The sequence below is a fragment of the Brassica oleracea genome, chromosome C7 (genome assembly GCF_000695525.1).
Source record: "Brassica oleracea var. oleracea cultivar TO1000 chromosome C7, BOL, whole genome shotgun sequence".
In the NCBI taxonomy this organism is placed as follows: domain Eukaryota; kingdom Viridiplantae; phylum Streptophyta; class Magnoliopsida; order Brassicales; family Brassicaceae; genus Brassica; species Brassica oleracea.
The window spans coordinates 45,885,736-45,896,026 of NC_027754.1; the positions used below are offsets into that span (position 1 = coordinate 45,885,736).

General features: G+C 33.6%; 1 protein-coding gene across 2 annotated transcripts; it reads right to left on the reverse strand.

Moving 5' to 3' along the window:
- Positions 1-2,137: 2,137 nt before the first annotated feature.
- Positions 2,138-3,783, reverse strand: LOC106301499 (probable WRKY transcription factor 11). 2 transcript variants are annotated; one of them, XM_013737912.1, is made up of 3 exons: positions 3,007-3,783; positions 2,590-2,715; positions 2,138-2,507 (listed from the first exon to the last, which is right to left on the reverse strand). In XM_013737912.1, exons 1-3 carry the CDS (start codon positions 3,675-3,677, stop codon positions 2,327-2,329), a joined length of 978 nt encoding a protein of 325 aa, XP_013593366.1. In that variant the 5' UTR covers positions 3,678-3,783; the 3' UTR covers positions 2,138-2,326. The 2 variants fall into 2 exon arrangements, with proteins under 2 accessions (XP_013593366.1, XP_013593365.1); XM_013737911.1 differs by having other exon boundaries at positions 2,590-2,718; positions 3,007-3,782.
- Positions 3,784-10,291: the final 6,508 nt, after the last annotated feature.

Here is a 10,291-nt window from a genome sequence, read left to right on the forward strand (position 1 = left end):
GGGGGTGCGGGTATTTATAGATGAAATGCTGCCGACAGTACCGAAGAAATTCCGACGGAATACCAACGGCAACGGCTCTTTCCTCGGAATTTCCTCGGAATTTTTAAAATCCCCAACGGCTATAATATATCGTCGGATATTCGTCGGTGTTTTCTGAGGAATATGACTTCCTCGGTATTTCATCGGTATATTCCGAGGAAATTCCGATTTTGGGTTTTCTCGGTTTTCTCGGAATTTCCGAGGAAATTCGTCAGAATATTCCGAAGAAATTCGTCGGAATATTCCGAAGAAATTCGTCGGAATATTCCGAGGATCTCATTTTCCGTCAGAATGTCCGTCAGAATTACAATATTTTCTTGTAGTGTGAATCCAAGTCCAAATATGTTACGTGTGTTTTTACTATTACCTGACGCTTCATTTAAATGTTTATTTAGGGATGATAGGTGAACAAAGTCCCATTAAAAAAAAAGACAATGTAAAATGTTGTATAGTATAGAGGTTCCCATATTCGAAACGCATAACTCAACCCGTAAGTAGAAGTTACGTTTCGTCAAAACTAATGTCAATACAAAAGAACAGTCTGATTGGGCCAGGCTAGAAAGCAGACCTCTACTGTTTTCAGTTGTAAATTTCAAAGTATGGCAGCTAAAAGAACGAAGAAAAGTGTTTGTCCGAGAATAGAACATGTTCTGCATATAATGATCTTGAATGCATAATATACATGTTTAATTAATGTTCCAAAAAAATGCATTTTTGTAGATTACACTTACGACCACGCGAGTATTCGTCATACCATGTAAAATCCCAATAGTAACAGACATATGTTTTCATTACACTTTGTTGACTGTTACTTATAGTTACAATCTAATTAGGCAACTTGATCATATACATCAAGATGGATATAATCTCAAACGTCATCAGTCGTCACCAAGTTGGTTCAATATATGAAATTGGAACATGTCGAATATTGAACCTTATAATTAAACCATACAAGTAATCCAACCTTTATGAATTTTCTGATAAATCGTCGAGTGTATAGTTTTATTAAAAATCATTAAAAAAAACTTCTTAAAACATATGATAATAAGTATGTAGATATATATGAAACGATCAATTAAAAAAAAACAACTTTTTATCAAGCTACCATATATTATTAATATATGAATATACCATATTAATATATGAATCTCATGCCAAATTTCAAGAACTAATTCTCAAAACTTGTAAAAGCTGTGGCTTAGAATTTAACTTTTATTTTATTAAGGTGTTGAAAGCCTTTGGCTTACTATTTATTTTGCGGGAAAAGATAAACATTTGTGTCTTTATCAACATGGTGTTGGTCCAGTGGTTCTGTAATAATGTAGTTTTCTCTGGGTTGCATTCGTGTTGGAAGATGATTAAGCAATCAGTTTTTGTTTCCAGTTTCCGGAATTAGTTGAGTCACAGCTTGTATGACCTAGATATCAAAAAAAAAACAAAAAACATTTGTGTCTTTGTGGCAACCCAAAGGCTTACGCAAGCTCTTTGAGAAACCTCAAATAAGGATTTAAATTTTTGTACCACATGATTTGGTGGTGTGGTCGTTTTGTAATACATGTTATCGTGTATCCTATTTTGCTGGTGGGGCAAGTGTTAATGGTCTTTGATTTTTCCTTCCTGACAAGAAACTGAAACTTGTCCCACTCACAATGTATGAGCTTTTCGTACCCTTTAACATAGCGAGAAGCTGCTATGGTTTTGATACATCGTGCCAAATTGTTTGCCGTATGGATGGATGTTTACATACATATTAATACGTATAAATGCGAATGTGACACATGAAATTTACTGGAAGGAAAAATAATGTCAAAGGAAACTTCGTCTAAATTAATATAGTTGACCCTCAACTTGTCTTGAACCCATATAAGATCATAAACTAAATTCATATTTATTTTTAAACAAAAAAACTCAAATCACGTGAGTTCAACACCCAAATACACCTAACTCATTAATAACTCATTGACTTTCTAATCATTCATGCCTCTCGTCAACTTTACTTTAAGAAACAATCCAACACCCACCAACTATATATTTGTACTTATTAAACTATTAATAATAGCAAAACAAATGAATTACTGAAAATATAATTAGTGCGCAATTAATTCCATAACCACTACCTTGTACCCATATCTGATGATCATCTAATTTCATAACGCACCAGGAGATTAGTATTATCAAATACATTCCACCAGAGACTAATTTTTCTAATTAAAATATGTTTTAGTACAAGAAATTTACAAATCAATCCCTCTATTACTCAACAAATCAAAAACAATACAAGTCAAAGTCAAGCCGAATTAAACACAAAATCATTAACTCCCGGAGAAGAAACATTCTGTTGCATCGCGGACGGGTTGTGATCGTGCTCCCATTCATAAGTCACGATAAGCATCGATGGATCATCCAAAGCTCGTTCCACGTGTTTCCTCGCCGGACACTCTTTAAACGTACTGCACTTGTAGTAACCACTGCACAATAAAACATATAAACACCGTTAGATCGTGTATTCAAACATCAACGGTGGATGAAACAAGAGTGAATGATAGTTACCGTGGGTGTGGTGAGCCCTTGATTGGTTTTTGACCGTACTTCCTCCACGAATACTCGTCCGGTGGAATATCGGCGATCTTAGAGCTTATCGCCGGTACCCTGATGGTTCTCTTCACTTTATTTTTTCTGCTGTAATAAATAAAAGAAAGAAAAAAAACATACTTAATTACCGAAATTGTTTTATTTCAACAAGACCAAACAGCAGTTTTAACGTGCGATGTGTAGCTAAATGGAGCTGCGTTCATCATGGGATTAAAAGTCAATTATAGAGATAACCGGGAAAGTATACTAAACCGGGAATATATTTGCTTAATTGAATTATTGCTAATTAGTCAACTAAGCGTTGAATTTTCGGACATAACTGAAGTGTTTACTGGGGTTAGTTGTTAAAGCGACAGGTGGGTGACGTAACAATACCTTTTCTTACAGTGGCACTTCCCGTGGCCGGAGCCGGAGATCTTCCCGGAAAAATTCTCGGAGTGCTCGTGCTCTGCGCATCTTCTTCTGTAAGGATGGCCTGCCAACGGTGGCTTACCGGAGGAGTTTACAGGCTGCGACGCGAGGAAGATCGAAGATCCCTTGGAGACGCTGCCGTCGCCGGTTATCGCCGACGACATGTAGGAAGAGTTCAACGACACGCTGAAGTTCTCCTTGGCGAAGTCCATCTCGGAGCTCTTGGAGCTGGATCCAAAGACGGTGGGTTTAGTGAAATCCAGAGTTATGCTCGGCTGGCTCGACGGAGCCGCCACGACCGCCGGAAGAAGCTTCGCCGTTGGTCTAGACGGCTGAGAAACAACGACCGGAGCCGCCTCGGGTTTAGCGATTTGGCTCTGGTGTTTCTGAGGAGACGCAACCGGTCCGCGTCTGAACCGGGCGTGACCAGTACGGTTAAGTAGAGAAATAACCGTTTTGAATTTGGAAACGGTGAAGTCGGTTATCTCGGAGCAGTCAACGTTGTTGTTACGCTCGGGGGGGTTAGTGGAGAGGACGCGGATCAGATGCTCCATGCTCTGTAAGCCTTGCGATGCAGCCTCTTGGATAGCCTTTTGATCGTCCATCTTAGGAAAGCGCATTAGATCGACGGCCATGATGGATTGGTTGGTCTCACTGTTTTTTTTTTTTGCTACGAGAAGAACGTTGAAGATGAGAGAGAGAGAGGTGGTGGGTGGAGAAGAGAGAGGAAGGATGGAGTGATATATGGTGAAAGGAGGTGACCGGGTCAGGTTTTGAGATTTTTTAGTCAAAGCGGGAAGGTTTTGATCTAACGGCTGTGATTGAGTTGAGTTTTTTCCACGGTATAAAGCAATCAAAGTTTGGTCTTCAAGTTCGAGGCTACTGGACCCCACCTGGCATCAGAATTTTTTCGTTTCTTCAAATTAAAGATATTTTTTCTTCATAATACTCAGTTTTCGTAATTATTTAACAAAAATAAATAACAAACTTAGAAAAGTATCATAAGTATTTTTGAATTTTTTTTATCTAAACTAAATAAAAGCTTTAGCTTTAATAATCAAAGGTATGGAAATAAATTTCTGTAAATTATAAGTTGATAATTAGTTCATTACAATGTCAATCATTCATCTACATACAATGGAGAAAGATGGCCAGCTTGATTTCAGTGGAGGCATGGGAAGAGTTTGTCTTTTTTTTTTCTTTTTTTGCCATCTATTTTTATTATTATTAACGGACCAAAACCCAACAAGCTAAATCTATATACCGTACAACCAACATAAACTTAAAACATAATGGCGAAATAAAGGACCTCAAACCCAAATGTGAAGAGTTTGTCAACTAGACATAGGATGATTTAAAAAAAAAAGAATATTTGAGATATTTGACTTTTTAAGTTTTAGTTATATTTTATGTTTGTTCCAATTTGAATCTTCTTTATTGTTGCAAAAGTCTAATGACTAGTATTTGTCAACTATATTTACGATTAACATAATTCGATAGGTTGCTTAATATAATTCGATGACCCGTTAAGGAGTTTTCATAACAATTAAAATTTAGTGTAAGACTTTTCCGTCTGAACAGCAATTATTTAATCATTTTAAACAGCAATTATTTAATTATTTTTACGAAAAGCCATCTAGAATATTTTTTTGAAAAGTTGCCGTCGATACACCCAAAGGCTCACGTAACTTGCTAAATACCCTTGTTTTTCATGACCATAAGAGCATGCCCATCAAGGGTTCATATCTAAAATCCTCACAGAATCTAAAAAAAATATTATTATGATATTTGTGGGCCCCAATGTTTTGATGAAATTGTCTTTCATGAGCTCGTTGGTATGATACGGGTTCAACACTGTTCGCGGGCCCCAGTGACACGTAACGACCCGCGATTGGTTCTTTAAAAAAAATATATATATTACGAAAAAAAATAAAATTAAAAGAAAAGGTTAATCTAAGATTCCGTGCCAGGGTTTACTAATGAGAATGCTCTAATACCCTTGTGTCTCTAGATTTCAATTTTGTCTCTTCTCTCTTCTCTATTTTTTTTTTTGTGCACCTCTTCTCTTTTCTGTATGTTCTAATATTTTTATCTCTCGTATCTCCTCTTTATGCAAGCTTAAATTAAATCACAAATCTCTATTTTTTTTACTCTGATTCCATTGACACCCATAATGCTAATCTTATTATCTCACCACCAATTCCACTGTTGCCAATTTCGAATTACAATCAACTTTTATAATCTTCCAATCTCAATAATAATTATGTGTCGTGGCATTTTTACGAGGTAGTTGAGTGACTTGCTAACCTTGACGAGTTTGTCATCTCATCGAAGAATCTGTTATCTCTGTTGCGGATTCATGGAAAAAAGGATCAGAAGATCTCGGGAAGAAGAAAGCTTGAAATCTACATTCTTTTCTTTAGATAACATGTACGTTAGTAGGTATTTTATTACTTACCTGCTCTTATTTATATTTTAATAGATTCTTAATCGATATATGGAGTGTTAGTTTTTTGGGGCTATTTGATAGATAACTGATTAGCTGTTAATAGTCTCGTTAACCGATATATGATTTGTTAGTCGATACATTTTGTGATACATAGATTGTTAGATGATACGAGAATTATTAGCTGATATGTTAGTTGTTATGTAAATTGTTACCTGATAAATAAATATTTAGCTGATATATTATTTGATATCAAATAATAAATATTCATTATTAAGTAATTGATTCTTTTAATATTGATAAATATTTTCTTAGTGGTCATTGGTCGTCCAATTGTTATATATTTCTTAAAGAATCGATAATTTATCCAACTGATATGATCCTTAACAGATAACAATTAAGTAGTTTATTTATTATATTAACAAACCGATAAATGTGATATTAAGAACTAAGAAGAGTTCGTCGGAGGATTAGATGAAAAAATAGAATTGGCGGTGATTGAGAAATTCAGAGATTGTGTGAAAAATTGATAAATATATCTTAGTGTTCAGTTAACATAATGTTTACCCGCTAAATCTACAGTTACATGTTTTTGATAAAGTAAGAGGGCATTTTCGTCGGTGCAGTGTCAAAAAATTACTACTTTTTGAGTTATCCATAGCTATGGATATTCTGTCAATTTGAATCTTCGCCTGGTATATTATACCAATTGTCTCTATTTTTTCATAGCATTCTAGAAACCTTCTTCACTTCACAATTTGACATTTTAATAAGTGAACCCTTTGTTAACTTTTCTTATTAACCTAATCATCTACATATAATGGGAAACAACGAAGAACCATTATAATGATATACTAACAAGAATGGTTTGACTAAAACATAGTATTAAAATTCTATTAGAACAGCGATAGAATACGACAAATGAGGGTGAGATTTGTTTAAACAAAGTATATAAAAATACAAAAAGACAGAGCCATTGACTACCTCGGTAACCGGGTGGTCCCGTTATCTCAAATCAAAACCGTCAGATTTTCTAAAGTGTGATCCTGCGGTCGATCTGTGAATACTAGTGTTGACTATATTTATGATTTTTATGAACCTAAAAAATCTTCAGCCAGCTATTTGGTTCCCCTCCCTCACGTGTCGACTATGTAATGTCTCATTGTATATTTATGAAATAGTTAGCTGTCCCGTTTTTTAAAGAAGAAAATGCCAAAAATAAATTAGGGAAAGCATAAAACTGAGAGAAAAAAATTAGAGAAACAAATTATCTGAATATTAACTTCACTAACTAATACAGCAATTATTATAAATTGCATTAACCAAAAGTTTGCGAAAATATAGATTTCATTAGGTGTAGACAATAGTGAAAATGAACACCATTGTTTTTTAACTACGGTATTTGGTCGAAACCAAACTAGTCTTCTAGTCAATAGTCTTCTAGATAAACAATATCGATAACTAATTGGATCCTAAATTTTCTAGAGTAAGGTAAGATAATAACAACTTAACTTTTAGCGGAAATCATATTAAGAAGTGATAACTTAAAAAAAAATGATAAGTTTATGTCTTGTCTCAAGCTAGCTACCACTATACCACCACTGTAGTTTGTGAATATAATTGTTTCAACATTTACCATGCATATTTTTCATCATACATTTTATTGTATTTGGTAATTTCATAAGCTAAGTTTTTCTTATTTGCTAAAAATTTCATAAGTCAAGTTGTTTGTGAATGCGTACGTTTATCTTCTCTACTCCGTATTTTCAGGTATTAGACAGACTACCGGTTAAGAAAAACTATACGATTAGCTATGTGAACAACCGAACGTGTTGGGTGTGCATATAATAACGTGTCATTGACGCAGAACAAGCCATGAGTTCTTATTTAAAACACCAGTTTTTGTCAACGATTAAATTATAACATGGGGTAGTTGACCCAAGATGTTGTATTGTTATTGTCGTGCACGTCTATCGTCTATGTAGTTATAGTGCAATGCAAGAAAATCCCACTGATGATCTTCTTCTATTTTGTATATGAACACTTTCAAACTAGGAACCTATTTCAGTACATGGAAATACCTGTTAAAAAAGATTATATGGGATTATACGTTCTTTAAACGTTGATGAAAAATTACTGCAGCATTATAAGCGCATAGTAGAAAGAACATCTCTTGATCTATTACACGGACTATTCAAGACTTAGATTAGCTATGAGTTTAACTCCACCACCTTTTTTTTTTTTTGGTAAAATATTAAATTTTATACCAATTTTAATTTTTGACAGAAATACAAAGACAATACGAAGAAGACAGAAAAACTAAAATCTAAAACAACAAATAATACACTAGGAAAAAAAACGCTACAAGCACAATCAAAAACTAGCAAAAACTAGCCAACAAGACACCTTCTCCACGACTAAGAAAGTAGAAAACTCCAACCATGGCTGACAAAGACATGTCGCAGCTTCGCCGAAAAAGTACGAAGTTTCAACCACATCAGACCCGCCACAATAAAACTCACCGCAGCCTCACTTAAAGTCATAAATCATGCATAACTCTGAATAACGACGTTTGGCACACCGGTGGCTTCACGTATCATTATCACGGTATCAGTCACGATCTCATCACACACAGCAGGTATCCTCAACGACAATTAAAGCTCACATATCCCGTTGTCTTTTGCAATATTTAATAGTCTTTTCAATATATTGGAAAATCCTCCCCCATTTTTGTTATTTCTCCAATTTTTATTCACGTTTTTTCATAACGAGCAGGTGAAAGAAACGTGTTCGTTGGTATCTTTAGGTACTTATCAATTCTATACGATGCGATTGAAGCTTCGTATTTCTAACATACACTATTAACCATTATCGCGTGTTTTCATTATAAATACAACTAATTAATTGAACGGTGCATATTTTATTCTCAACACTGAAGTTAGTGGGAATTTTAATATACAAAACAATATATAGCTTTATATTAAAAGTAATAGTATATATAACTCCGATATCAGAACATTTAACCAATATATATCTAAGTATATAATAATTTACACTATAAGTTTGTTATTGATCATTCGAATGCAACCTGTCAACCGAACCATTGATTCTACAAGAAGGTTTGGGCCCAGCGTTTTAACTTTATAAAGAAGTCAACGTAAAGATAATGGACATGGATTTGTTCTATAGACGTTGACTGTAAACATGTAATGTACACACGGAGTTAACGCGCATTTGACAAAAATGGCGCATATCTTAGCGTTTACGTTCTGACTAAAAATATTGTCACTTTTTGTTTATGCTCTAACCATAATTTCTCACTGTCAATAGTATATCGATACTGTTTATATTGATCGTCTATGTTTTTTCATGAAAACATTTTGACTATAAATAACTATATTATGTTATTTCGTAAAGGGAAATTTGAGCTATAATCCAAAAAAACTATATTTTACTAACTAACCATATAACCCCCTCTCTCTCTCTCTTCATTTTTCTTCCTATCTCTCTATACCTTCTTACTATAAAACTAATATTCTCCCCAATATAGTCATTTAACAAATTAACCCTTTCGTAAACATAGATATGAGATGATAAACAAACAAATACAGAAAACAACTAGTTGTGAACTGTTATTTGTTTTTTGTAGTCAAGAAGTGTTGGACCTAGGTTTATAATCTCCTTTTTTATCGGATAGTTCAAGTGATGTTCCTTCAGGTACCGGTGTAATGATGTGGGTTGAGCTACCAAACACTGAATAGTCTGTTTTATGTCTTATGAATCGCATGTAAGTGTGTAACTATACTCAATACATGCATTATCTTGTCTACAATGGCATGCATGTTGTAGGTTTCCACAAAACTCGGTAAAATAGAGTTTGAAAGAAAGCTGCAAGGAAGAATATGTAAAAGAAAAAGCTTAACTGAGAGTGGAATCCAATGTGGACTTGCTTAATTATATTCTCAATTTGTGTTTTTCTATCATTATTTTCAACGTATACATGGATGTAACGTTGGATGTCGAATTATTTGCTTTATATTGTTAACTTTATCGTTTAGACAAGAAGCTGCACATGGTGGTCTTGGAATATGAAATATACCGTATAAAATAACCCATCTAGAAAACGAAAGAAATTATTATCCCACGAAAGAGAATTTTAAAAGTCTATATTGCTTGACTTTGGTGTTAATTATTTTGTTAATTAAATCAGCAGAAACCTCTTAAATAAACCTTCGAATCAATAGTCGTATCAGGTAGACAGATTTGATTCTTGTTTAGTTGTTTACTAGTTAAACAAATCAATGAAACATGCTCCATATATGCTTTCATATCTCCTATATAATAAACCAAGAAGGAGAATATACTTAAATCGGTGACATCGTCTATTTTATTAAAATAGAAGTATGAATAAGAAATAACCCTAAGACTTACAACTTAATTACAACTAAACCCTGCGCAGATTTGAATTTTCGGTTTTTGGTTATTTATTTAACTAAATAATGTATTTGTAATATTTGATGTATTATATTCACCAAGTAAATAATTTTTTTGGCATCTTAAACCATCTATTTACAATGAATATTCGATATCATATAAAAAAATTGAACAAATAGACGTAATTAGAGAATTGTAGACGATATATAAAAACAATGGTTATTAATGTAAAATATGAAGAAATATCATATTATGACTTAGTATGGCATAAAAGATTATAAATTAGTTATACATGTTTAAAGAAAATAAAATGATTTTTAAACTTCTATGAAAAATTTATAATTTAAAAAAGGGCGATGAATTAGTCAT

Bases quoted from the DNA above. Each gene is read 5' to 3' on its own strand.
- LOC106301499 (XM_013737911.1), bottom strand. From the start codon at position 3,677: ATGGCCGTCGATCTAATGCGCTTTCCTAAGATGGACGATCAAAAGGCT. The intron at 2,719-3,006 runs GTATTGTTACGT...TATTTATTACAG, and splicing joins AAGTGCCACTGTAAGAAAAG to CAGAAAAAATAAAGTGAAGA. The intron at 2,508-2,589 runs GTAACTATCATT...TTTATTGTGCAG, and splicing joins AAGGGCTCACCACACCCACG to TGGTTACTACAAGTGCAGTA.